Source organism: Dipodomys merriami, unplaced genomic scaffold, assembly GCF_024711535.1.
Source record: "Dipodomys merriami isolate MVZ:Mamm:240054 unplaced genomic scaffold, mDipMer1.0.p SCAF_68, whole genome shotgun sequence".
NCBI lineage: Eukaryota > Metazoa > Chordata > Mammalia > Rodentia > Heteromyidae > Dipodomys > Dipodomys merriami.
In genome coordinates this window covers 5,920,231-5,946,161 of record NW_027206268.1, presented here as the reverse complement: position 1 = coordinate 5,946,161, position 25,931 = coordinate 5,920,231, and the positions used below count along the sequence as shown (strand labels likewise).

General features: G+C 48.4%; 1 protein-coding gene across 2 annotated transcripts in view; it reads left to right on the top strand.

Annotated features, from left to right (window-relative positions):
• Window positions 1-25,931, top strand: part of Slc9a9 (solute carrier family 9 member A9) — a 279,904-nt gene that overhangs the window by 184,395 nt on the left and 69,578 nt on the right. For both annotated transcript variants that reach the window (XM_070005581.1, XM_070005580.1), the window contains 3 exons: window positions 5,994-6,107; window positions 7,609-7,720; window positions 15,699-15,852. In XM_070005581.1, coding sequence (XP_069861682.1) covers window positions 5,994-6,107; window positions 7,609-7,720; window positions 15,699-15,852 — 380 coding nt within the window. The remainder of the gene's footprint in view (window positions 1-5,993; window positions 6,108-7,608; window positions 7,721-15,698; window positions 15,853-25,931) is intronic.

Below are 25,931 nucleotides of genomic sequence, written 5' to 3'. Positions count from 1 at the left end.
TAATGAAAATAATTTTAAGCCCTTGTCATAGCTTTTAATTTTCCTTTGCAGACGAATCGATTGAATCTGTAACCCACCTTACCTTGGGGCCCATATTGCTGATCAATAGCATCAGAATAAGCACCTTGTGAAGTTGCAGACTGATGAAACTATCTTTAATGAAGATGCAACCTTAGAGAACCTACCTCCCCCCAAAAAAAGTCAAAAGTAGAAAACCTCCAGAAATAAGAACACTGTTATCAGTGTTTACCGGGTAATGTAATTTAGAAAAAAATTCAAAGAAAATAGCCTTCCCCTGACATTATACACTTGAGGATTTCAAGAAAAATCTGGCTGCGGTGTTTGCTCACTCTTTATTCAGTTTAATGAAGCTCAATTCCTTGCAGCTGTAACTACATTTATTATTTATTTCCTGTATTAACTTTCCTTAATGATGCCTATTCATCTTCCGGAAGAAGAAAAAAAAGTGTTCTGTTGTGTTTTTACAGGCTGCGGCTTTTGAAACGCCAGTGGTTTTAGAAAACAAAATTAGGGTTAGAAAAGGCGGTGAGATGGAAGGAGGTCGGTAGCCGGCGGGAGCGGAGAGGGAGCCCAGGATGGTTTCATAGGGAGAATTCGGGGCTGAGCGGCACTGTATGTCAAGTCTTTCCCAGCACAGGGAGTAGATGGCGTTAGGGTTGTGCTGCCGAAGCACAACCTACAAACTGGGCTGCCGACACTTTAGGCATTTATCTACACCTAGCGGTCTTCTATATACATGTATATAATATACTTAATCATAATATATAATAAACTTAGGCATTTATCTATGCATAGATGTTTTATGTATACATATATAATTATAATATATAAAAACAGGCATTTATCTACACATAGATGTTTTATATATATAATTATAATAAACTGAGGCATGTATATATAGATGTTTTATATACACATAATATATAATATACTTAATTATAATATATAATAAACTTAGGCATTTATCTATACATAGATTTTATATATAATATATATTGTACACTACAGTATATAATATATAATTTGTGTTATATAATATATATAATAAATTTTAGGCATTTATCTATACATAGATTTTTTTTATTGTGAAAATACTGTACAGAGGGGTTACAATTACACGGGCAAGATAATGAGTACATTTCTTATCAAGCATTGTAGCCTCCTCCTTTGTTTCCCCTTCCATAATATATTGTGTATTACAATGTATAATATGATATATAGTAATATATGTTATATAAATAATATATGATATATATTTTAGGCACTTAATCTATACATAGATTTTATATATATTACAATATGTAATATATAATAATATATTTTATAATATATAAATAATGTAAATAAAAATATTTATATATAAATATCTCTTCTATAGGAACCTGTTCACCTTGAACAAATTTCTTGAGTAATAGAGACTCAGGGAGCAAAATTTTGTGTTTTCAGTAGCATTTACTATAAACATTGACGAATTCTTTAACATTGACCATGTTCAGATAGCACAGATACGCTCAATTGGATATGAAAATGAAATCAGAGATCTTCTGTATAGAAAGCTTCCACTTACAAAGATAATATTTTGTTTAAAAAAAAAAAAAAGCTGGACACTGGTGGCTCACGCCTGTCATCCTAGCTACTGAGGAGGCTGAGATCCAAGGATCAAGGTTCAAAGCCAACCTGGGCGTGGAAAGTCCCGGTGGGACTCTTATCTCCAACGAACCACTCAAAAACCACAAGTGGCGCTGTGGCTCAAGTAGAGCCTTGAACACAAAGAGGCTCAGGGGCAACGCTCAGACCCTGAGTTCAAGCCCCACAACCGACAAGAAAACTAAACAATAATAATAGCAACAGCAATAAAGCAACAATACAAAATTAACCCTGGGACAGAATTGTGTAGAAGACGAAATAACATTGTTATTTATTATTGCAGCTTGACAAGTTTTGGAATATCCCAGTTCACATGAGTTTTTGATTGTGTCAAACTGGAGCCGACATAAACAGGGTTGAGGAAATAAGGTGACTTTCATCAGGATCACCCAGCCAGTGCACGCATCCACACCTTTCACTACAGGAAATATCATATGCTGATAAAGACAAATTGCAGTCGTGTGTGTGTGTATATATAAGAGAAATCAGTCAGAATGAGGAGTGAGCATGTTTTTTATTAGAAAGACAGGACTTTTTAAAGTCTTTAAACTCAGCAAATAACTCAGACTAACAGGCATGGTCTCCGAGAAGTCTTCCAAGAGTGTGGTTTGCCGACTGAATGAAGCTGCTGAATTCACACGGGAATGACCACCAGCCCCTTCCCGTTCCCAACACGGCTCATCCTCCTGTGGAGCTATTTCCCTACTCTGGTTTGTACTATTAACTCGCTTTTTTTTTATTCCTTTTTCTGCTGAAAGGAAGCTTGGTTAAGCAAAGATTATAGTCTTACCCCAGGTCCCCTTCAGCAGCTCACAAATTGTGAATTCACAGAAACGAAATTAACACTGTGGATTGTGCTGATTTTTAAAAGTCAATTATTTTCACTGACCCTGGTTGGAAAGGAAGTCACCTATGTATATTGAATTAGGAAGAGACTAGTTTGAAATGTATCATTGTGGCAGTCTGGGGAATCTTGTTCGTTTGTTTTCATTTTCGGTTTGTTTGTCAGTCCTGGAGCTTGAACTTGGGGTCTGGGGTCTGTCTCTAAGTTTATTTTTGCCTCTAAATCTTGAGCCACAACTTCACTTCTGGGTGTGTGTGTGTGTGTGTGTATGTGTGTGTGTGTGTGTGTGTGTGTGTGTGTAATTCTGAGGGTCAGTTAATTGTGCATTTGGGGAAGGAACAGGTGGTTTTACCACATTCTCCTTTGGAACTGTCTTTAGGACAGTTTAACGTGAGAAACGACATTAAATTCACCACACAGATTTTCATTAAGGGTCAGAGAAGGAAATTATTATAAAAGCCTGTTCGTTCAGAGAAACGTCGTTCTGTGATAGAAGTCGACAAGAGTGCTAATCAGCATGGCTGCCTTCCTATCAAAGGAGCCTTTTTTCTTCCTTTTTTTACAATGCTAACCATCCTCTGCAATTTAAAATGAGTGAATCTATCACGTTGTCATGGGTTTTAAAAACGGAGTTTTAAAATGTTCATGTTGGCTTTTTGTCTTTTTGCTTATGTGGTGCTGAGGAATTGAACCCAGGGCCTCAGGCATGCAAGGCAAGCGCTCTACCACTGAGCCACCTTCCCAGCCCTGGACTTGTTCTTTCTGAAAAGCAGATGGGTAGTTAGGTTTGCAGAGGAAGCCTGCTGTCTGCTCTGTGACAGAGAAGCCCGTGTCAGGAATTTCACCTGAGCTGGACTGCACAGAGCCGCTCAGCTCGGTTTGTGTCCCGGCTCCCCGGCATGGTGCTCCTCCTCAATTCACACGTGGTCCCCCATTCCAGGTGGGGTGCTGTTTGGAGGGTGAAGCTTTGGGGAAATAGTGGTCAGGAACTGAATTAGTTAGAGGATGAATTGAGCCGGTGTCCTCATAAGAAGAGCAGGTGCAAGACAGATCAGAGTAGGCGGTGACCCTGGTCAGCACCCAATCAGCCCGCACCTTAACACCCCCCGCCCCAGCCCCCGGGGCTTACCAGCTACTGGATCTGTGTCAACACCAGCAGAGAGATCCAAATGATGGCCAGGTCTGACTTCGGGGAGTGCTGAAGGTTTGATAAGGCAGAGAGGAGTTCCCCCCGTTCTAAGATCTTTCCGTTTCCCATGACCACTTGGGGGATGGTGTTTGGCTGGACCAACTGGACACTACGGGAAGAAGACCGGGTTGTTCGCAGGAGCTGCGTGGGATTTTGTTTTTGATTCCTTTCTCCCTGTTGCTGGTTTGAATGAAGGTTTCTGACAAGATTCTGAGCCGGGCGCCGGTGGCTCCCGCCCGTCACCCTAGCTACTCAGGAGGCTGAGGTCTGAGGATCGCGGTTCAAAGTCTGTGAGACTCTGATCTCCAATAAACCACCAGAAAACCGGAAGTGGCGCTGTGGCCCAAGCAATAGAGCGCCAGCCTTGAGCTGAAGAGCTGAGGGACGGCGCCCAGGCCCAGAGTTCAAGCCCCACAACCGACAAATAAATCAATAAAGAGTCTGTTTTTCTGTCAGGTAAACAGGTACCGGGCGTTCTTTGTGGGGTTGACAGAATTCTCTCCAGAGACCTTTACCTAAGGGTGGTATATGTAGAGGTGGGGGATGAAGTTTCAGAAACTTCCAGATGAAGAACCTAGACCACAAAGTCAAGTCTCCTGTGGATGTGCCCCGGTGAGAGCCCGTGGACATGGGGCCCTTGTCGTGTTGAATACAGACGTTGGAGAAGGTAGTCCACGTCCCACCGAGCGCTCAGAGGGAGTGGAGCATCCTGGCGCAGCCGCGTCACTCCAGCGGAATCTCCGCTGCGGCCTGGCTGCGCAGCCCCGTCCTGGGATTATTTACTCCCTTTGTACCAGGTAGAAATGGGCGTTCTTTCATCAGTCAACCCAGCAAGCCCTGCCTGTCCAGGGGTTCAGAATAAACTGATGGCTCTAAGGTTGAAGTATAACAGACGCTCTTTCTTCTTTGCCAGTTTTCCCTGTTTGTCTCTCCTGCCTGTCTGAGGAGGGTCACTTAGTTTAAGCTCAGATATGTTTACTTGTATAGAAGCATATACTTGTATGTAAGTATATCTAAATATAGAAGCCTATATTTGTATATATAATAGGTCTGGGAAGGTGGCTCCGTGGTAGAGTGCTTGCCTTGCATGCATGAGGCCCTGGGTTCGATTCCTCAGCACCACATAAGTAGAAAAACCTGGAAGTGGTGCTATGGTTCATGTGGTAGAGTGCTAACCTTGAACTGAAGAGCTGAGGGACAGTGCCCAGGCCCAGAATTCAGGCCCTATGACTGACAGAAATAATAATAATAATAACAATAATAATATAATTTATATTATATAATATATAATATGTTTATTATATTATATAAAATATATAAGCATATATTTATATATACTTACATATAAATATATAAATATAATATATATAAGTATATAGTATAATAAATATATAAACATAAAAGCATATATAAGTATATGATATATAAATATATAGTTATATGTGAATATATATTTATGAATCTATATAATACAAATGTTGTATTTATATAAGAATAATATATAATTACATATTATATTTATATATTAAATACATATATAGGGGCTTGGAAGGTGGCTCAGTGGTAGAGCGCTTGCCTTGCATGCATGAAGCCCTGGGTTCGATTCCTCAGCACCACATAAGCAAAAAGAAAAAAGCCGGAAGTGGCGCTGTGGCTCAAGTGGTAGAGTGCTAGCCTTGAGCTGAAGAGCTGAGGGACAGCGCCCAGGCCCAGAGTTCAGGCCCCATGACCGGACCCAAAAAAAAAAAAAAACTTATATACTTACTTCTTCAGGGTCTTAGAACTTAAGCGCACTTCCCGGGTGATACACAGAAAGAGGGGAAACAATCTTTTTTGTTTGTTTGTTTTTGTTTTTTTCTTTTTGCTTATGTGGTGCTGTGGAATCGAACCCAGGGCTTCATGCATGCAAGGTAAGCGCTCTACCACTGAGCCACCTTCCCAGCCCAGGGGAAACAATCTTTGTGTCATTTACTGTCATACCTCCAGCGAGTCGCTGGGCTTGGATTTCCATAGCCGGGGACGTCCGTTGTCTCCGTTGGAATGGTCGTCCGGGAGAGCGCGCTGGGCTCGCTCCTCCTGGGCTTGCGGTTGGGCTGCGTGTCATTGGGTAGAGAGCCAGCTGGGTCAGCCGAGCTGACCGGAGCCGTGAGGCCCGTGAGCCAGGAGAGGGACGTGCGTGGGAGCCCACAGACGGGGCTGGTTCCCGGACCGGGGAGGCCCACCGAGTCATGGAACACACCGGTCTCCAGCCTGAGCAGTGGCTGACGCTCTGGGTGTCTGTTTTGCTTCCAGTTGTTTGAGTTCATGAACTTCCTGGCTGAGAATGTCATCTTCTGCTACATGGGCCTGGCGCTGTTCACCTTCCAGAACCACACCTTCAACGCTCTGTTTATCCTCGGAGCCTTTGTATCCTTTGAAATAGGGAACGGGGCGCGATCGCTCGAGAGAATCAACCTCTGACTGTTCGTTCTCCTGAGTTCACTGCAGGATTCAGACCAGAGATGTCATTTCCAGTGAGAGGGGGAATAAAAAGCATCCTAAGAGAGCGGGGCCTCGATGAAATATTTGTGGTGTAGGGTAAGAAGTCTAGAAAATGCTCTGGGGAGTCGAGGAGGGGGACATCTGAAGAAAAATGACTTTTTCAAGTATTCAAACTATGCCTAGCTAAAAAAAAATTAATCATTTATATATGTATAAATCATGTATATGTCCAGGTAGGCGTATAGAAAAAAAAATACATTCACTTTGAATTAGAGCCGAGCTGAAGGCTTAGCGAGAATTTTACACTCTAGAGATGTTTGCATGACGTGGTAATAAAATCCTTTTGTTAGGGAAAAAAAAAAAGTAAAAGTATCCAGGCGCCCGTGGCTCACAGCTCACCTCTAATCCTAGCTACTCAGGAAGCTGAGACCTGAGGATCACAGGAAAATCTCTGTGAGACTCTTCGCTCCAGTGAACCACTCAAAAAAAAAACGGAAGTGGCGCTGTGGCTCAAGTGGTAGACGCTAGCCTTGAGCACAAAGAGGCTCGGGGACAGCGCCCAGGCCCTGAGTTCAAGCCCCACCACCAACAAATAAAGTAAAGGTCTTGCTTGGAATCCAGAGGCCCCTCCTGGCTACAGGCTGGGGTGGGAGCTGTTTCCAGGGGAGCAGGGTGCCAGGCCAAGGGACATATTCCTAAAAGCAGTCGGGCCGTCCAGCCTCGTTTTCCCACTTGGAAGAGGAGGAAGGGGGTCCCTGGCAGAGGAGCTCACGAAAGTGACCCTCTCTCTTGTGAGTGTCTGCCTGTCTCCGTCTTGTCTCATGAAGCGTTCAGCTGGACTCTCGAATTTCACCTACACCCCGAATCTTCCAAGAAAGCTCCCCGGTCCCAAATGACTTCCCCCCGCCCCCGCTACCCCCTTCAGTGAGGACGAAGTAGAAGACACAGATGTCCCAGGGACAGAGACCAGGACAACAGAGGAGGAGACACACCGAGGGCCAATATCCTCGTGGATTTTTACTTGGCTTTTAGTGAGATGCGTCTCAAAGCCGTTGCCCTATGTATTCAGATCGGTGTTCCCTTCCCAGAAAAGACAAAGAGTCAGACATACACATGGATGGGACCAAAGACAGAAATCAACTAGCTGTGCTGGGGAAGGGGGGAGCAGGGCATGGGGAGGGGGGCTCCTGCCCTTCCCCACTTTTGCCCCCCAATTCTGGCTTCCACAGAATCCAGGGTAGAGTCCATCATGAGCCCCAGCGAGGCGTCCAGATGCCTGGTCCTGGGCTCACGACCTGACATCAAGTGACACGAACTGGCGGACTCCCCCGCTTTGTTTTCTGGGTCACCGTGTGGAGACTCGTGGTCAGCACGGGGCAGTGACCCTCGCTCCGCTCCATGTTTTCCTCAACGCGTCTGTCTTTAGCTCGCTATCTTCGTGGCCCGGGCCTGCAACATCTACCCGCTGTCCTTCCTCCTGAACCTGGGCCGGAAGGGCAAGATCCCCTGGAACTTCCAGCACATGATGATGTTCTCAGGTACGGTGCTGGCGTGGCCGGGCCACGGTCCTCCTGTTCCGTCGGGAATCGTGTGGGGCACGGTGGGGAAGCTGGGAGAGCCTGGAAAATCGAAGTCCTCTGGGGTGGCAATCACACACACACATACACACACATTCACACTCACTCACACACGTTCATACTCGCTCACACTCTTTCCAAAGCGGGAAATGAAATTCAAGGGAACTTGTGTAACTGGTGCCAGCCTTGTCCCACGGCTAACGGTACGCATAGAATCCTCCCCCGTTTGGGACACTTCGCATGGTCCCCATAGCGGCTCATCTGGCCCACAATGCCTTGTGGAGGGCGGTGTCGATGGAGACCCAGCAGGTGCCTGAAATGCGTTCTAGATGGAGTCAGTGAGTTCCCCGCTCCCAAGTAGGTCCTGCGTCTCCCCGCTAACTGATGTCCTTCCCGCTCAACCCCAGGCCCCTCTGAGAGGAAAGCAAACCCAACGAGCCTGCGCCGACCGTTCACCAACCCTGGCGAGGGCCGTTTCTTTTGAGATCATCCATTTTCCTGCCACCAGCCTTTTCCCTGCGGGGAGACATAGTTCAGAGGCTGCGTTTGCTCTGTGTGTGCGTGCGTGTGTTCACAACACAAAGGCATCTGGGTGGAGAACAAATGATAATGATAAACAAACGTAATCCAGGGCGCATCGAGATGTGTGGAAAAAAGTGAGGGATGCTAATGTTGTCGGGGTGTGTGTGTGTGTGTGTGTGTGTGTGTGTGTGTGTGTGTGTGTGTGTGTGTGTGTGTGTGTGTGTGTGTGTGTGTGTGTGTGTGTGTGTGTGTGTGTGTGTGTGTGTGTGTGTGTGTGTGTGTGTGTGTGTGTGTGTGTGTGTGTGTGTGTGTGTGTCCATTGAGTTTTAACTTAAACCCTGGCTTATAGTCTAACCTGGGAGACGTTCCCTGCGTATTACCTATGGTGCTGTGTTGTGTGTTTCGAATGTGTCCGTTGGTTCTGCTTGTTTGGGGATTCTTGGTTTGCTGTTCCTGGGGCTTGAACTCTAAGCCTGGGCGCTGTCTCTGAACTCCTTTTTGCTCAAGGCTCCTGCCCTCTCAGTTGAGCCTCAGCACTACTTCTGGTTCTTTCTATGATTCGTGGGAGGTAAGCGTCTCAGGACTTGGATGGACTTGTTTTCATGTGTCTGTTAACCTGCTTCTCTTCTGTCTGGGTATCTTAGCCATCACTGAGCATGGGGGATGTGCATCTCGCTCATTGCAGCGTTATCTGTTTCTCCTTCAACGCGGTTGGGTTTTACTTCATATATTAAATATGTTTGAGGGTCTGCCAACTAGGCGTACAATTGCATGTGCTTGTCATATCTTCTGTTAGAAGCTTGATTGCCACCATCCGTCTGTGATGCCCAGTTTTAACCCTTGTACCCTTTTTTGTTTAAAATCTATTTTGTCTGCTATTCACATAGCCTCTCCTCTTTGGGCTCCGATTTGCACGGAACTATCTTTTCCATACTTTCAGACGGTGTCTTTGGATCTATCTCCAATGAGTCTTGTCAACAGCAGAGAGTTGGATATGTGTGTTTTTTTTTTAAGTCCATTCTTCTAATCCCAGTCTTTTGATTAGCCAGTGTTACACAGTGGCATCTCAGGTGGATTACTTTTGGTCTGCACCGCCGTGATCAGAACCAGCTACGGGTAACCAGAGCACCTGTTACTCAGTTGTATTATTTATAGGGCAGAGTCCTTTTTGCCTCCTGGCTTCCACACACTGGAGGCTCATAGCTCCACGTCGCTTCCAGCCCTGTTCTGAGAGCTGCTGTACTAAACTGACCCAGATTAATGGTGATTTTACTGTCCGAGGCCTCCCCAGGAGTTTGCAAACCTTCCATAGCTTCCAGAACTCCAAGACAATCACATTAAATAGATCCTTCCAGGAAAATGGTTGTCCAGGTAGGAAAACAGATTCCTGGAGTTGAAGGGTGCAATTTTACACGTGATTTTAAAAAAAAGTAAAGCACAGAGAGGTTGTGTATCTAGCTTGCCATCTCACAGCCTCCTCAGAGGAGAAATTGGGAATTGAATCTGGGCCTCTTTTAGAATCTTCGCACCTGCAGGATCGTACCTCGGCATCCCCTCGAGGTCAGGAGAACAGAAGTTAAATTCAAACCACGTCCTCCCAACCCAGGCCAACCCCAGCCTGTCTAACGCGTGCCTTGGGCAGACCTGACCCGGCAGCCCCTCCCCGCAGGATGTGCAAAGGCCCGGGAAAGGAGATTTATTCAGACTGTATGCTTACGTAGACAGGGAGCTGGACGCAGAGGGGAGAGGTTCACAAAGCTGACAGAGTCCCAGTGGCTCCCGCCTGTCATCCCAGCTCCTCGGGAGGCTGAGCTCTGAGGCTCCCAGCATGCAGTGCACCGCAGGCTCCCAGCATGCCATGCACCCAGCACACAGTGGTCTCCCCTCAGAAGCCATTTGTTTGAGACAGGCAGACAGTGCGGGACCTTGGTTGCCAGGGGCTGTAGGTAGAACTTTCTACGGTTACCAGGGGTGCTTTCCAAGGCTAGCCCGTGAATCCATCTGCCCACAGATCGATTGCTCATGGATAACATTGCTTATCACAACAACAACAACAACAGAAAAAGAATCCTAGCTCTGAACTCAGGTTTTCTCAACTCAATGACTATTGCCGTTCGAAGCCAGATCATTCCTTGTGAGGGCGCATCATATACACAGAAGCACGTGGGTTCAACAGCGTGAGACTCTGGAGCGGGATCTCAGACATGCCCTCACCAACCCAGCCTTGGAGAAAGCCACACACGTGTCCAGGCCCCGCCAACCATTCCCTCTGACGGTGAAGCTCTCCCACTGGATCCACCGTCTATAAAATGGGAAGTTCAAGTTGACCTTGGGGAGCCCAGCCTCCCAGAAGGCTGAGCCTCTCTTGATCATTCTCAGCCTTTCTCTAAAATACAGCCTCTCTCTGCGTCCACCACTCCGGCAGTGAACCACAACATCCGTCTCCCCTGCCTGAAAAAGAAACTTCCAGAGCCAGAGGTGTCTGGGCCTGCTGGTTTCAGAGCCATTATTTACCATTACCCCTTCCTGGCTGCCCAGGGCTTCCAAAAACAAACTCCATCTCGTGTAAATAGACCAGAAGAAGCGTGCGTCACACCGCCTCCCAGCAGCCTGGATGGAATCATTTGAGTTTAAGAGGAGAGATGAAGGAAAGAGAGTTCATTCAGCTTGTCTTAACCCAGACTTTGTTTCCAGAAAATCCTTGATTTTTTTTTTGAATGCAGGGATTCCCCCCCCCCCCCCGAAGACAACCTGTTGGCCTCACTTCCCTGTGATAAAACGATGTGGAAATGAGAACAGAACCGCGTGCGTGGTAAAGCCACGGGATCCGGGAAAATGTATTTTGAAACCAGCCTGACATTTTTGCTGAAAGTCCTGGCCCTGTGTAAGATCATGAGACTTGAGCAAGGGGAAAGACAATACATAATTCAGTTCTCGACCCATACCAGGCTTTGATCTCTCAGACTGATGATAGGGATGTGTTAGGTCTTTGAAATCAACCCTCTTCATGGTACTTGGAATGAAAGAGAAAAAGACGGCAATGGATTTATACTCCAAAAGGAGAAAGACAGATAGCAGAATAGCTCATCTTGAAGGACAATCCTTTTCAAGGACAAGATTTCGTTTCTTGAGGACATTTCTACGTCCCTGCCCATCTGCTGGCCGTTTCCGGGTGGGCAGCAGTCTCGCTTTCAAATGCAAACACGACCTTTCCTTCATCTCTCCACTCAGGGAAGAAGGCGGGGAGTTCTTACTTCCTATGCATGTTGTAAGTCTGCCCTTTAACACCGCCATCTCCGTCCCATCCTGAGTCACCTGCATTCCTTCTTGGATGAAGATTCCCACACAGGCTTAGAGTCTGGCCCTATTTTCACAGCAGCTATAGATAGCTGACCCGCGCCCCTTCCGAGCCCGGATGGCACACGTGTAATTGATTAAAGGCTCAGCTCTTGCTCTTTCAAGATAAACAGGAAGCTGCGTATTTTCCTCCAGCAGGAGTGCTTGCTAGAAAGCCTTCCTTCCCCGGCTTGCTAGCCTTCTATTGTTGTGAACAGAACATCAACGTCATTAGCATAAGAATCCCTTAGAGGCTAATTTTAAATGAAGCCATATTTAATTCTAGGTTGTTCTTCTATTTCCTGAGATGCGAAGTCTCCCACTGGGCATGTGGAATTTGTCAAAAAAAAATCTCTACAGAGTGAACCTATTTAAAAAATGAAATGGTGCCAACCACCAACTTCCCCAATGTATAAAACTATTTTGATTCCTGGGACAAAACAAAGAGAGAAGAAGAAGAAAAAAAAAAGATAAACCAAGAGGAGGTCACAAAGGACTCAAAAAAAAAAGAAAAGACAAATTTCCATGAGTTTTTCTAAACAAAACAGTGTGTGTCCTTTGGAAACCATGTTTTTGCCAGAAGGAAAACCCTAGATCAATATTAATTTTTCATTACTTAGTATTTCGCTGGTAGCCTAAGTGATTTGTTTCAAGTCTGAAATCCCCGGAGGTCTGAGACCAGGAGGCTGTAGTACACACGGTGTGCACCCAGTATCCAATCAGGGTGATGGATACGTTGGAATTAACTGAGGGGCCATTGACCCGATATTTGCATGGCTCCAAATGTGTGCAGTCACTAGGAGAGTCAGGAAAGTCTCTGGAGTTCTACATGGCTTGGCTTTCCCGCCTGCCCTGTTCCCAGGCCTGGTCATCCACCCAGGGATGGGGGCGTTGAGAAGCAATGGTCTGTGGGCAGCCCTGGGCTTTTCTAGGAAACCCCTGTCCCTGGGCCTTCTAGGAAGTCATTCTATTCAATGGTTATTTCTGGTCCTCATGGATGGGGAGGGGTTTTGACCCTAATCAGCAGTGCTTCAACCCACCACAAAGCCACAGCTGTACTTCTTCTTTCTCAGAAATCTCTACTTTGTAGCTCTTACAGAGTTTCTAATATTTCTATTTAATTTTTAGAAGGCAAGATTAGCAGATATACTTTGAGTAGGAGTCTATACATATGTATACACAGCTGTATATGTATATAGGTATAGATGTATGCATTTCCCTGTTTGTGTGTGCATATATATTGAGTGTGTATGTGTTTATATATACACACATGTGCTTCTGCTTACACTTTTTTTTTTATAGCTTCTCCCTATGTAGTCCAAGCTAGCCTCGACTTCTCTGTGTAGTTCTTGCTGGCCTCCAACATTCGATCCTCCTCCCTCAATCTCCAGAGCCCTTGGATTACAGGCACGTGCCACCAGACTCACACACTGGTGTGAGCCCACTTTTAAAACCCAGAACCGCTCGTGTCTGGCTAATTTAGATTTACGAGCATTGCCACACTGGTTTCACATGATTATAATACATTATTAAACATCCTTAGGAAGATTAATGATTGCTTGCTCGCCTGCCCTTGATAGCCAGCCTGAAAGAGTTTACAGCAAGCATGAGACAGCAAGTTATCATTTGTACTGGTTTTTCATTGCACAAAAACTTCTTTAAAAAAAAACAGACCTACAAATATTCATACGAGGAAAAAAATGAACACTTGGTGACTTATCTTCTCATCTGGGTTTAGGCTGCTTTCTGGATATTTCAGCCATCTGAACTTGAGGGAAAGAGAGAGATGCAAAGGTCGTGTTTTTCTATCCCCAGGCTTGTCCTGTGATTGAACACTGCCAGGAGCTTTAACCTTCACAGACAGAAATCTGTCCTAAGACGTTCTCATCCCCTGATGATAGTGTTTGTCCTTCCTGGAGAGAAATTTTGAACCCCCCAGGAGAGCGGGTCATTAATAACCCAGCCTCTTGTCACTGGCCAGGTCTGTACACGCGAACATCTCCCCCAGGCCCCGATCTTGTACACCTGCACCACAAGTGTGTCTGATGTATGGGAACGCTTTTTATTCATGTCTCCTTCAAATGTTATCTTCCTTATCTGCTGGCCATTTCCTTGTCTGCACGGAGACTTAGAATAATTTCCTTCCTCCCTTACATTTTGTTCCTCGAAGGTATTTTGTAATCAGAGTACTTGGGCCCCCTACCTTTCCCACTTCCTCCTCTGGGGAAATGTATTATATCACCACATTTTGTCTCTTGTCTGTTCTCAATGAGAAGAGAGTAGTATATCTAGTTTGAAATACTGAATTTAAAAAAAAAAGAGGGTTGTGATTTTATTCATCCTACTTTCTATCTTTTTTTTTCCTTTTTGGCCAGCCCTGGGGCTCGAACTCAGGGCCTGGGCGCTGTACCTGAGCTTTGGGGCCCAAAGCTCATGTTCTAAACTAGAGCCACAGATCCACTTCCAGCTTTTTGGTGGTTCTTTGGAGATAAGAGTCCCATAGAATGTTCTTCCCAGGCTGGCTTTGAACCGCAATCTTCAGATCTCAGCCTCCTGAGTGGCTAAGATGACAGGCGTGAGCCGCCGGCGCCCGGCTTTTATATCTAATTTTTAAATATATGAATGACAATTTGGAAACCTAGCATTCTACTAAATAGGATCAGAACTGGCTTACTGAAATTGTATGTGTTTGACTCGAGCCATTCTACGGGGACAGTCAGATCCCTGCCGCTTTGCCTTTCGTTGTTACCCCTGTAGCACAAAGACCGTGGAAGTCCTGAGTCACCCCCACCCCCACCCCGAGGCCTTCCGAGCCGCCGCGTCTCCTTTCCCACCAGAACTCTCATTTACTCTTCTTTGAGTCTGCATTTCCATTTTTGTTAATATCATCCCACTTTGAAGTTCTAGCACTTAACCTTTAGTGTCTCTTCAAGAATATTTAATATGGATTTATACAAATTCAATTAGCATATTGTTATTAAAGGAGAACAGATAAAACCAGAAAGAAAAAAAAAAAACAGACCCTGATGCAGAAACTCTGGGTGATTTTTTTTTTTTTTTTTTTACTGTTGGTGGGAATGTAAAATGGCTCAGCCACTTCAGAATATGGGTTGATAATTTCTTTAAAACTAATTTCTTGAAAAACTAAACATAGGAATATTGAAGTGCTCTGTGATTGTACTCCTGGGTATTATCTCAGAGAAATCGTGCAAAAAAACACATTATGCAGATCTTAGCAGCCTAATTTGTGGCCAGCAGAAACTGTAACATTCCACATACCCTTCCCTCGGTGGGTAGTTAAACAAACATCCACACTATGAGAAAGAGCCAGGCCTAGTAACACACAGCCATAACCTCAGCCCCTTGGGAGTTAGAAACAGGAGGATCACAGGTCAAGGCCAGCAGCCTGGGCAAGAAGTTAATAAGGTACCCATCTCAAACCGCCATCTGGGGTTGGGGGTCATACCTGTAATCCCAGGCAGAAGTAGAAGTATGCTGGTTTAAACCTATCCCCAGACAACCACAAGAGACCCTACCTGAAAAAATAAAGTTAAAAAGAAAGCCAGGGGGCATGGCTCAAGTCCTAGAGCACTTGCCTAGCAAGGGCAAGGCCTTGAGTTCAAACCCCAGTACAGCCAAGAATATAAAAAGATCGAAAGGAATAGACCATTGGTGCGTTCAGCAACTTGCATATCCAGGGAATTATGCAGGGGAGTGGAAGGAGAGAGGCCGCCAACTTCCAATACATCCATTGGTACAAAGGCTGTGGGCGAGAAATGGCGGCATCCCTGGTTGTTGGGAGCGAAGGAGGGGCCGTGTGGGAGGGAAGTGTGGAACTGTCATGCGACCAGAGGAGGGAATATGTTCAGGAACCGGCCTGCGTCATTCCAACGGAGACCCTGTGATGCCTTCATTAGGGGAAACTGAGGAAAGGTTCCCCAGCATCTCTCCCTATTATCTCTGATACCACTGCAAAGATCCCCAACAAACCAACCAAAAAGTCATGGCACAGAACAATCTGCCAGCAGGAGGAGGCTGAGCAAGGCACTTACTTCTCTCCCTCCCTCTCTCCCTCCCCAAGGCCTGCGTGGAGCCATCGCGTTTGCTCTGGCTATCCGGAACACCGAGTCGCAGCCCAAGCAGATGATGTTCACCACGGCCCTGCTGCTCGTGTTCTTCACCGTGTGGGTGTTCGGGGGAGGGACGACCCCCATGCTGACCTGGCTTCGGATCAGGTGAGCGAGCGAGCGAGCAGCAGCAGGTGCTGCAGACACACGTGGCCAGACACACAGGGAGACGTGGGTCATCTAGAACCTGCGCTGCAGGCAGAGCAGAAAAGGAGACAGTAGCACATGGCTGGTACTTGCTGGGAAACCGGGTGTTTCTGCGTGTCCTGGTGCGTGCTCCGTGAGCGAGGGCCTCGTTTTCATCTTGCAGAAGTCAGTGTAGGCCAGCCACGTTTCCTCAAACCCACGTGGGTGGATCACAGTGGGTGCGGGCTCTCTCCATTTCCCATCCTTTCTCCGAGACAAACCCGTCCCCCACCACGTGCTTCTGACAGGAAAACACCATCAACTGCCAGAGGGGTCTCAGACAAGGCCTGTTGTCTTGAGATAGGAGCTGGCGTAGGTAAGTAGATGGAGTAGATAAATGAGGGGAGCCACCCACGTACATGCTTTTAATTCTCTCTCTATCCATTTGACCAAGAAAAAGCAGAAGCGAGCATCATACATTGACCCTAAGGAAGTTCATGTTCACGCCCGGCCACGTGGCTACGCGTGAGATCAGAACCGCAGCCAGAAAGTCCCCTCAGCATGTGGCTGTCGCTAAATACACAAAAGGCTCTCGCGACAGGTGAACAAACCGTTTTGGAAACGCTCGTCGGGTTCTAGCCTGACCGCGTGACCCACAGTTTCTCTCTTACCATCGGGGGTCCCCGTGGACACACACGTTACGTGGAAATCTGTGGTGTTGAGTCTAAGACGGTGCTATGTTCAGGTTTCTGGCTAATCATCAGAAAATTGGATTTCTGCGTGGAAAAGGAGCGCTTGGGGCCCAGACTTCACAAGATAAAAGTGTTGAAACGTCTTTTGGGGTTAGTGAGAAGGTGGAGCGGAATGCTCAGAGATGGAGATGTCCTTAGTCAAACGTAACGTGTGTTAGTTACAGTGTTTCTTTTCTGTGCACTGAAGGAGTTGTCTCCAAATCAGTAACATGTCTCATCTTCAAGCACTGACTCAATTCTTCTGTAGCAGAGACGGTAGCATCCACTGGCTGCTCAGAGGTGTCCTAAGTTATAAAGTCTCTGGATACTTGGCTCCGCCGGAGAGCATGGTTGTGTGGATGAATAGTGTGGCTTGGGTTTGGCTGTGTTATAATGACCCGTTCCACCTCCGTGTCCCGGTTTGTAATATCATCTGAGTTCTCAGTTCCATTAGAGATTCCCAACTTGCACTATTTAATCAGACCTGGCTTATTTACTCAGCGATATCTCTGTCACCAGCAGCCACATCAGACTCTCCATAAAATAACCAGGATGGGGGCAAACGGCAGCTTTAGAACAGGACTTGTTTGCACAGTTCCCTTCATGAGTCTACATTACTTCTCTTAAGTTCCTGTCCCTTGGAAATTTCCACCCCGCCGCCACATACCATCTTAGGATGCAAATGAAATGTTTCCTGTAAGGTTCCGAGTTGGTAGTACTAATATGAATTGCTCTCTGATGGAAATGAGACCACACCATAGACGATTCTATGCTCTGAGAAACACATAATGATTTTATAGGTGAGACAGATTCTCCGCTGATTGTATGTGGTCTGAAGCGCCATTCAAATTTCTTGTTTTGAAGCAGCTTTCTTTTCTTTTTGGAAAAAAAATAATAGCAAAATAGGTTTAATGTAGCACTCGCAGCAACTCAGATGTTGGCTTCTTAAAAATTCTAGAAGAGGGGGCTGGGGAAGGTGGCTCAGTGGTAGAGCGCTAGCCTTGAGCTGAAGAGCTGAGGGACAGCGCCCAGGCCCAGAGTTCAGGCCCCCGACCAACAACAACAACAACAACAAAAATTCTAAAAGAGCCAGGTGCTGGTGGCTCACGCCTGTCATCCCAGCTACTCAGGAGGCTGAGATCTGAGGATTGTGGTTCAAAAGCAGCCTGGGCAGGAAAGCCCGTGAGACTCTTATCTCCAATGAAACACCAGAAAAATCTGGAAGTGGAGCTGTGGCTCAAGTGTAGAGCATTAGCTTTGAGCACAAAAGCTCAGGGACAGTGTTCAGGGCACACACACACACACACACACACACACACACACACACACACGCACGCACGCACACACACACACACACCCCAATTGTAGAAGAAAAGACTTCTCTAGCATCGTTTTGGAGGTCTCCAGGTTAAAAAGAAAAAGCAGCATGTTTTCTTGAGGAGAGCCTGGGTCTCCTCTCTTCAATGGAATGCATTCACACTGGCGACAAGGAAAACCCAGCCCAGGTCTCTGCTGGCCGATGCTGCTGTGAGGCAGGAAACAGAAAGGATCAAAGCTGTTAGACTTCACCCTGTGGAGGCCAGGAAACAGCATTTCCCAGCCCAGGCTCGCATGCTTACAAATACACATCAAAGACCGAGAGGGTCTATGCAGACTTAGCAGGGCAATTCGCTAACTCGGGCAGGGAAGCCCGCTTGGACTGAGCCGACTGCACCAGGCCTCATCCTAGGCGGCCAACATTGCAGGCACAGAGCGCCCGATCTGTACCTGAAGGCCGATCGGACCAGTCCCCTCCTCACGTGGATGACGTTCAACGTGGCACCGCTGCCCGGCTGCAGGACTGACTCCAGCCAAATCTCAGGGCCTCCGGGCCACGCGTTCCCCAGAGGCCCTGCCCAACTGAGCTTATCCGGCCTGCAGAATACGCTGCAGTGTACCTTGATGAACAGACCCTCTGGGAAGAGGACGTGTGCGGGCCCGCGAAGACACAAACACAGGAAGTCTTCATCCGTCATGAGTGACTGGGCTTACTCAAGGCAGCACGGAAGTTCTTTAGGGGTGGCCTTTCTCTTTGAGCTGGAACCGTTAAAGGTGAGCAAAGCCCAGCCCTCCTCCAGAGGGGAAAAGCTGTTGTACTAAACGATGGGAGTCTAGAATTACAGGAATGACAGGAAGTGGACATGTTTGTGCTCACCTCCTCCCTGCTGTAGACCTCTTCCCAAAATTACATACAGGAGGTTATGTCCTTGGCATAGTGAATATCACCCAGCGAACACAAGGCCTTGGGTATCAGTATTTCAGTCAAGTATTTGGGTTGGCGCTCTACTACTTGGGCCACATCACCAGCAGCCTGAGTGGAATATTTAAATTCTAATCTTGGCTTATTCCCAAAAGCCATCTGTGGGTGAGCTTTCTTGATGGCTCACACCCACAGGCCACAAAATCTTAAAATAACAGTCATATAGGAATGCACACAGAGATAAAGAGAGATCTGCCCTTTGTACTATTTTTATATGATAAATGAGAGCAGAGCTAACTCCACTTGCTTACATACAGACTTCCTTTATTACCACGCTGAGGAACTATCAATTTACCATAATGGGGAGCCTGTATATTATTAAGTTCTTTGATATGTGTCTCCTAATTTGGTTTCCTTTATAGACCCCAAGTCTCCTGTATGCGTAACACCGCATATTAATGTAACAAATTCACACACACACACACACACACCAGAGTTGGAACGCATCGCCAAATTATGGTATATTTAACTAGAATTTTTAAAAAATTAAGTGCTGGGAACTAGCACCATAGGCCACTCTAAACAAATGGTTCAAGACAGAGAACTAACTGCCATTAGAGGCAAAATACACCCTCCTGCAGGTTTCCTTGTCCTCACTACAACCATCTTGCTTCATATGAACACCAGAGGGCTGTTTAGAAGACTATTAAACTTCTCTTTTCTTCTCTTCCTTTCTTTTCTTGTTGTTATCTTTCTGAAAACGCTCTTTCCCAATACTACCCACAGTGTTAATTCCTATTAACAATTTCAGTACATTTTTCTAAATGTGCTTTTAGAAAAGGTTTCCTTTTAACTTTCAAAATCCAGGCCTTGTATTTTTTTATTTTTAAACCATAGTATGACCACTTTCTGATTTTATTAGCTAGTCCTGGGAATTATTTCCAGGACTAAAAAATGCAGAGCCCTGGGAAGGAAGACTACCCGAATTAATCATTTAAATTTGTTATTAGATAAATGGAACTGGAATGATCTGAGAGAATTATAAATGATACCGAGGTTGGCGCATCTGAATCTGTGATTATTTTCTTAGGCTAGATTCCTAACCGTGGGATTAAGGAGTCAAAGGGTAGAACAATTTGTAAAGCCACCGCCACTGCCAAATTGCTTTCCAGTAAGGTTGCTCTCATTTAAACACCAGCAATGCCATCCATTCTTTCCTTGGTGATTTTCCAATCTGTTTCTTATTAGTCTGGGATTACTTTTTCTTTCTTTCTTTCTTTCTTTTGGAGGATGCCTGATCGTGTATTACAAGTTCTGTCTGGATTCCAGGAACTCATTTCTGTGCATGTAGGAAGATGTTCACCTCTCTTCCTTCAGGAGAATGCATCACAACTCGGGCTGCGCCCGTGTGTCCTGTCTTTGCTCATACCCAAGTGTGTACTCACGTATCTGCCCGGCCCACAGGGTGTGAGCAGTATTGCTACCGTCAGTAAGCCCGGCGTGATGCTCTCTCTTGTCCCCGGAGATGGCTGGCGATAGGCTAGATGTTTTCGTTTCTTCTCATTTTTTTTTCTTTTATTTTTGGGGGGTCCAGTCATGGGGCCTGAACTCTGGGCCTGGGCACTATCCCTCAGCTCTTCAGTTCAAGGCTAGTGCTCTACCACTTGAGCCACAGCACCACTTCTAGCTTTTTTTTTCTTTTTGCTTACGTGGTGCTGGGGAATCGAACCCAGGGCCTCAGGCATGCAAGGCAAGCGCTCTACCACTGAGCCACCTTCCCAGCCCCATCATTTTTTTTTTTCTTTTAAGCAATCCTATCAGGTTCATGATGAGTAGAAAGTCCTATGAGATGGTGGCTTTACGCGGCGCATCATTTGGAGGTTTTGGTGGGACTGGAACACTCGTCTTTTTTGTTGGGGTGATGAAGGGGGAGGTGGGAAATTAGCAGTGGGCATTCCGGGCTGCTGACCAGATGCCGTTCTGAACCGAAAGAAAAAAGGAGACTGGATCTAACTAGCACCAGCTTGGCCATATGGTGGATGTTAGGGAACTGGGTTTAACTGGTACCATCTTGTCTTCCTGGTTGAAAGCAGGAAGTCCCACCGCCAGGGGTGGTGGACATGCCTGAAGTCCGAGAGGCAGGGGAGGGGATGGTGGTAGGTTACTGGACCTGTCGGTCCTGTGCTTTGAACTCACCAGACTCTGGAGCTTCCTGCAAGCCTGGCCCTATGTAGGCCGAGATGCCATTATGTGCTGCCTCTTTGTTTCCTGTCTCTTGTCTCTGCTCCGGTCACCATGGTGTCCCAGCTCTCCACTGGAGTTGATCTGGTGTGTTGCTGTTGTTTTTCTGTTCTTTCTTCTCCATTCTCATGGTTCAGTGGTCCGACAGTGTTAAGTGTATGCGAGGGGCTGCAGCTCTTTGGGACAGGGGTCCACCCGCAGTGGCCGGCTCTCCGATAGACTCCCAATTCTACCTCACCGTGCGGCGTCTCTGTTTCCAGTGAGTGAGTTCCCTGCCACACCAGCCACGTGCTGGGGAAGTCATCGACAGCTCTGGCTTCTTTGGCGTGCGATTCGGGGGGCGAGGTGCGTGCGTGGCTCACGTCTTGTAGAAGGGCGAGGGCAGCGCTGTTGGGTCTCGCGGAATGCAGCCGTGAGTTCTGGGATCTGGGGTGACCGTGCCCACCGCCCCAGCCTCAGATACCTGCGGGCTGCCGTCCCCCACCGCCACCTCCGCACGCGCTCCTCTGTCCTCCGGGACAGAATTCTCCCTCCCCTTACCTGAATGGCTCCAGTTTCTCCTTCAGGGCTCAGACCTAGAGTTCATCTCCTCTGGGAACTTTTCCCTGGTGAGTGCTGCCATCTTAGCCCAGCTACACTAGCTCATTCCTCCGCCCTTCCCCCCTTCCCGTTCTGATAGAGCGAGCGCCTGCCCGGGCCTGTGCATGGGCGGGAGGGCTGTCCGCGGGGCGGGGCCTCGGCTCAGGCAGTGCCTGGCCGGCGTGGCTCACAGGCTGCCCTCCGCCAGTGTTCCAGAAAACCCCAGGGCCCAGCCAGCGTTCCAGAAAACCCCAGGGCCCAGCACGTCTGCCTGGGTTCTACAATTCTGTACTGTCATCCTGCGTTTGTGTGGCACCCCGGGCAATTTCACTGACAACCCCTGACCGTGGTAAAACCTCGGCTGACGGTGGGTGGGCCAGCCTCTCGTGTGTGTGTGTGTGTGTGTGTGTGTGTGTGTGTGTGTGTGTGTGTGTGTGTGTGTGTGTGTGTGTGTGTGTGTGTGTGTGTGTGTGTGTGTGTGTGTGTGTCCCTGTTTACATAAAGGAAATACAAGCTGTTAGCCGACTCAGGGACTGGAGACTTGGCGGGGGGAGGGGAGGGCTGGCGTATTGAGCTTAGTGTCCATCTTCATCTTTACATGAAGGAGCTGATCTCCAAGTGTCTTCAGGAAGTCTGTAAAAGCACGGCTACCCCTCTAGTAACAAATCGCAGCTATTGGGTTGACCTTGCCTGCAGCGTACATTCAGAAATGAAAAGGCTTGGAGAGGCTGAGGAGGAGAGGAGAGAGGAGAGGAAAGGAGAGGGGAGAGGGGAGGGGAGGGGAGAGGAGGAAGGGAGGAGAGGGGAGAGGAGGAGGGGAGGAGAGGGGAGAGGAGGAGGGGAGGAGAGGGGAGAGGAGGAGGGGAGGAGAGGGGAGAGGAGGAGGGGAGGAGAGGGGAGAGGAGGAGGGCTCTCAGTCACCGCCCACCCACTTCAAGGCAGGAAAGGCCAGCGCCAGGGGCAGGGAAATGCAGCCAGTGAGTGAAGCCACTCAACTCCCATTACACACGGGCTCTGTGGAATCCGTTTCCTGGCCCAGAGAAGTACAATGCAATCGCTCCTGAGTGCTGAGCAGCAAATACAGACCTGTACCTTCCCTCTGAGCTACTGTTACTTCTGAAGCCCCGTGGAGAATAGAAGATCCGTGATAGCCATGGGATCTAGTTGTTGCACAGGAAGAGAGTCCCTGGGGAGGCCTGCTTCTGTTCCCAATCCTACCCATGCTCCTCGGCTGCCCACGGCCACCGCCGGCCCGTCCGTCCGTCCTTCCACTCGGAAGAGAGAGCGTGGAGCCCACGGACACTCAATACCACGCAAACAGCGAATGCTCATCGAGACTCAAGGTTGCCTGGCGTGGTCCCTCACCTGAGAATTTGCTCATTTCTGAAAGCCAGGAGCCCCTCGGGCCAATCAACCCCACGTTGAAGCTGTAATTAAACGGAGAACACACTGCAAAGCGGCCATGAAGGAGCAGCCCAGAAGGCGGTGCCGTGGAGCTCTGTGGTTCTGGAAAGCTGTAGAAGATGTTCCCCTTTAGGAGGGAGAGTCTCGGGTTTAAGGAGAGCAGGTGTCGCGTCCCGGCTTTGGAGATCACAAATGGAAAAAGAAAAAAAAAACAACAACGTGGTAATAGGAACTACATGAGGAGTAAGTTTCCAGGTCTGCGCGGCTCACCTGTCGCCAGTGGCTTGTTTTACGCCGGGTCTCAATGCGTCTCTTTAAGCAGAAAGGGTTACGGCGGATTCAAAAGCCTCTTTCTTTCCCAGAGGCTGTAAGGAGACCCACAGAGTGCTTTACACAGCTTAAATGCTAGTTGATCATGCTTAAGTAGGGGAAACAATCAAAGGGCCACAACCTCCCAGAACATTCCTCCAGCCCAGAAGGAAGATCTTTGTCATTTATCCCCTGTTCCCACCCCAGCGGGCCCCCCGCTCTTCACCACGCTACGCCCCCTCTGGAGAGGCCTCCCCAACCCCAGCCCGCAGGGGAGCATCAATAAAATCCTGCTTGTGCTGTGGAGCTCAGAAGAGCGCACCTGTCATCCTAGCTACCCAGATAGGGGTTCAAAGCCAGCCTGGGCAGGAAAGTCTGTGAGACTCTGATTTCCAATGACTACCAGAAAGCCAGAAGTGGCGCTGTGGCTTAAAGTGGTTGAGTGCTAGCCTTGAGCAAAAAAATAAGAGATAGCGCCCAGGCTCTGAGTTCAAATCCCAGTACTGGCACATACACAAAAAAGAAGAAAAGAAAGGAAGGAGGGAGGGAGGGAAGGAAGGAAGCAAGGGAGGGAAGGAAGGGAGGGAGGGAGGAAGAAAAAGAAGGGAGGGAGGAAAGGAAAGGAAGGAAGGAAGGAAGGAAGGAAGGATTTGCTGAGTAGCACCTAATTGACAAAAATACTGGTCTTGCAGCGGTCCAGTTTTTAAGTGTAAATGAGCTTGGAGAGCATGAAGTGCCAAGGGGCTGCCTGTGTGCTCTGCACATCTACACACACACACACTCACACACACTCACACTCACACACACACACTCACATACACACACACTCACTCTCACACACACACACTCACACACACTCTCACACACACTCACACACACACACACTCACACTCATGCCCTCACATCCACAGTGCCATCATCACCACCACCAACTACTCCAAAGAACCCACCTCTACCCAACCCCTGACACACAGGGCTGGGGTTCTGCCAGGGCGCGCCCTCTGCTCTGTGAGGAGCCTACGGGAGCCAGGGGTCCCCCTTCTCAGGACAGCGCCCCCCCATACATACACACCCGTTCACAAGCGCTGGGTGAATTGCCACCGGCCCCGGCCCCGCGACCCCCCCCCCCCCCCGCTTGGCCCTGTCTGTCATCCTGCTGTCTACGCACGCGGGGCTTCATCCCATTGTCAACTGAAGCAACGCTGTCTGGAGACAGGGGTGTCCTGCAGTGTTGTGTCCCAGCCTGGCCTTGCAGTCCACGTCTCAGGCTCCCTGGAGGGCGGGAGACAGTAAAAAAATGAAGGATCCACTGATTCACTACCGAAAGAGGGGAGGGCGTGCTCACCACCGCCCCCCACCCATCCACCCCCTCCATCATTCTGTAGTGACCAGAAGAGAGCGCGCAGCCATTCAACCTAGAGATTCCGCGTTTCCCCACGCACCGGGCGCTCTGCGCCCTAGCCTGGCTCTTGATTGAAATCACATCACCAAGGCTCTGAGGAGCTGTTTTTCTTCCCCCGAGCAGAATAGACACTTCTGGTAGGTAATCTCTTTTCCTCGTCTCCACTGTGGGTTTGGTGACTGAGAACAGGGGACAGCTCTGTCCCCCAAGATCCTGACAGCGTTGGCCTAACCCGAAGTCTCCCCTGCCCCCTCCAGGCCTCAAAGGCAACAGTCTGGAGGATGGAGAATGTGACTCCTCACAAACCCCGGAGGTCCTGTGAGGCCTGCCGGGGAGGGAGCCCCAGGCTCCTTCTAGACCTGAGACAGGAAGTGTGCGGGGAGGGGGCGGGGGAGGGGAGTCTTCTGGAGCAAGTGTGCTTTGAGTGGCACGTGAGGGCCACGGAGGAGGATTTTACCAAAGCCCAGCAACAGCCACCAAGCGTCTCCCGAGGCCAGCGTGCTAGTGCCTCCCTGTAATCCCGGCTGCTCAGGAGGTAGGCTAGGAGGGGGCCTGCCGGACCCCAGCCCAGGAAAAGCTAGGTGTGTGAGAGCCCTTCCTGAAACACTAAATACTAAGGAAAGGACTGGGTGGGGGGAGGGGCTCATGGGGTAAAGTCTGTGCTGACAACCAAAATATGAATGTATATAAAGCAAAATATGAAAAACATAAGCAGCAAAGTATTTGTTAAAAAGGGAGAGGGGGAGAAGGGGAAATCTTGGGGCGCCTGAGACCAGACGGGGCTCAGGGCCACAGACCAGGGCGTGTGTGGCTCCATCGGCCAAGGGCGCTGGGCGATCGTTGGGGAGAAGGGTTCTTGAGGGACCGGGGGCGCTGGAAAGCAGCAGGGGGGACCTGAGGAGATGGGGGGGTCTCCCCCTCCCCAGGAGCGGGGTGACAGCCCTGGGGACGTGGCTCTGTAAGGAGGGACACCTGACTCCAGCGGGGGATGGCGTGGATTATGGAAGGGAAGATGACTGACATGGCGGGGGGGGGGGGGGGGGGGGGCCGGGGCGGGGAGGCGGGAGAGGCAGGAGATCAGCAGATTCTGGGCAGACAAGGAGGGGGCAGGATGCTCCACTCATCCCGGGTCAGCGAGGAGACACCGGGCGATTGG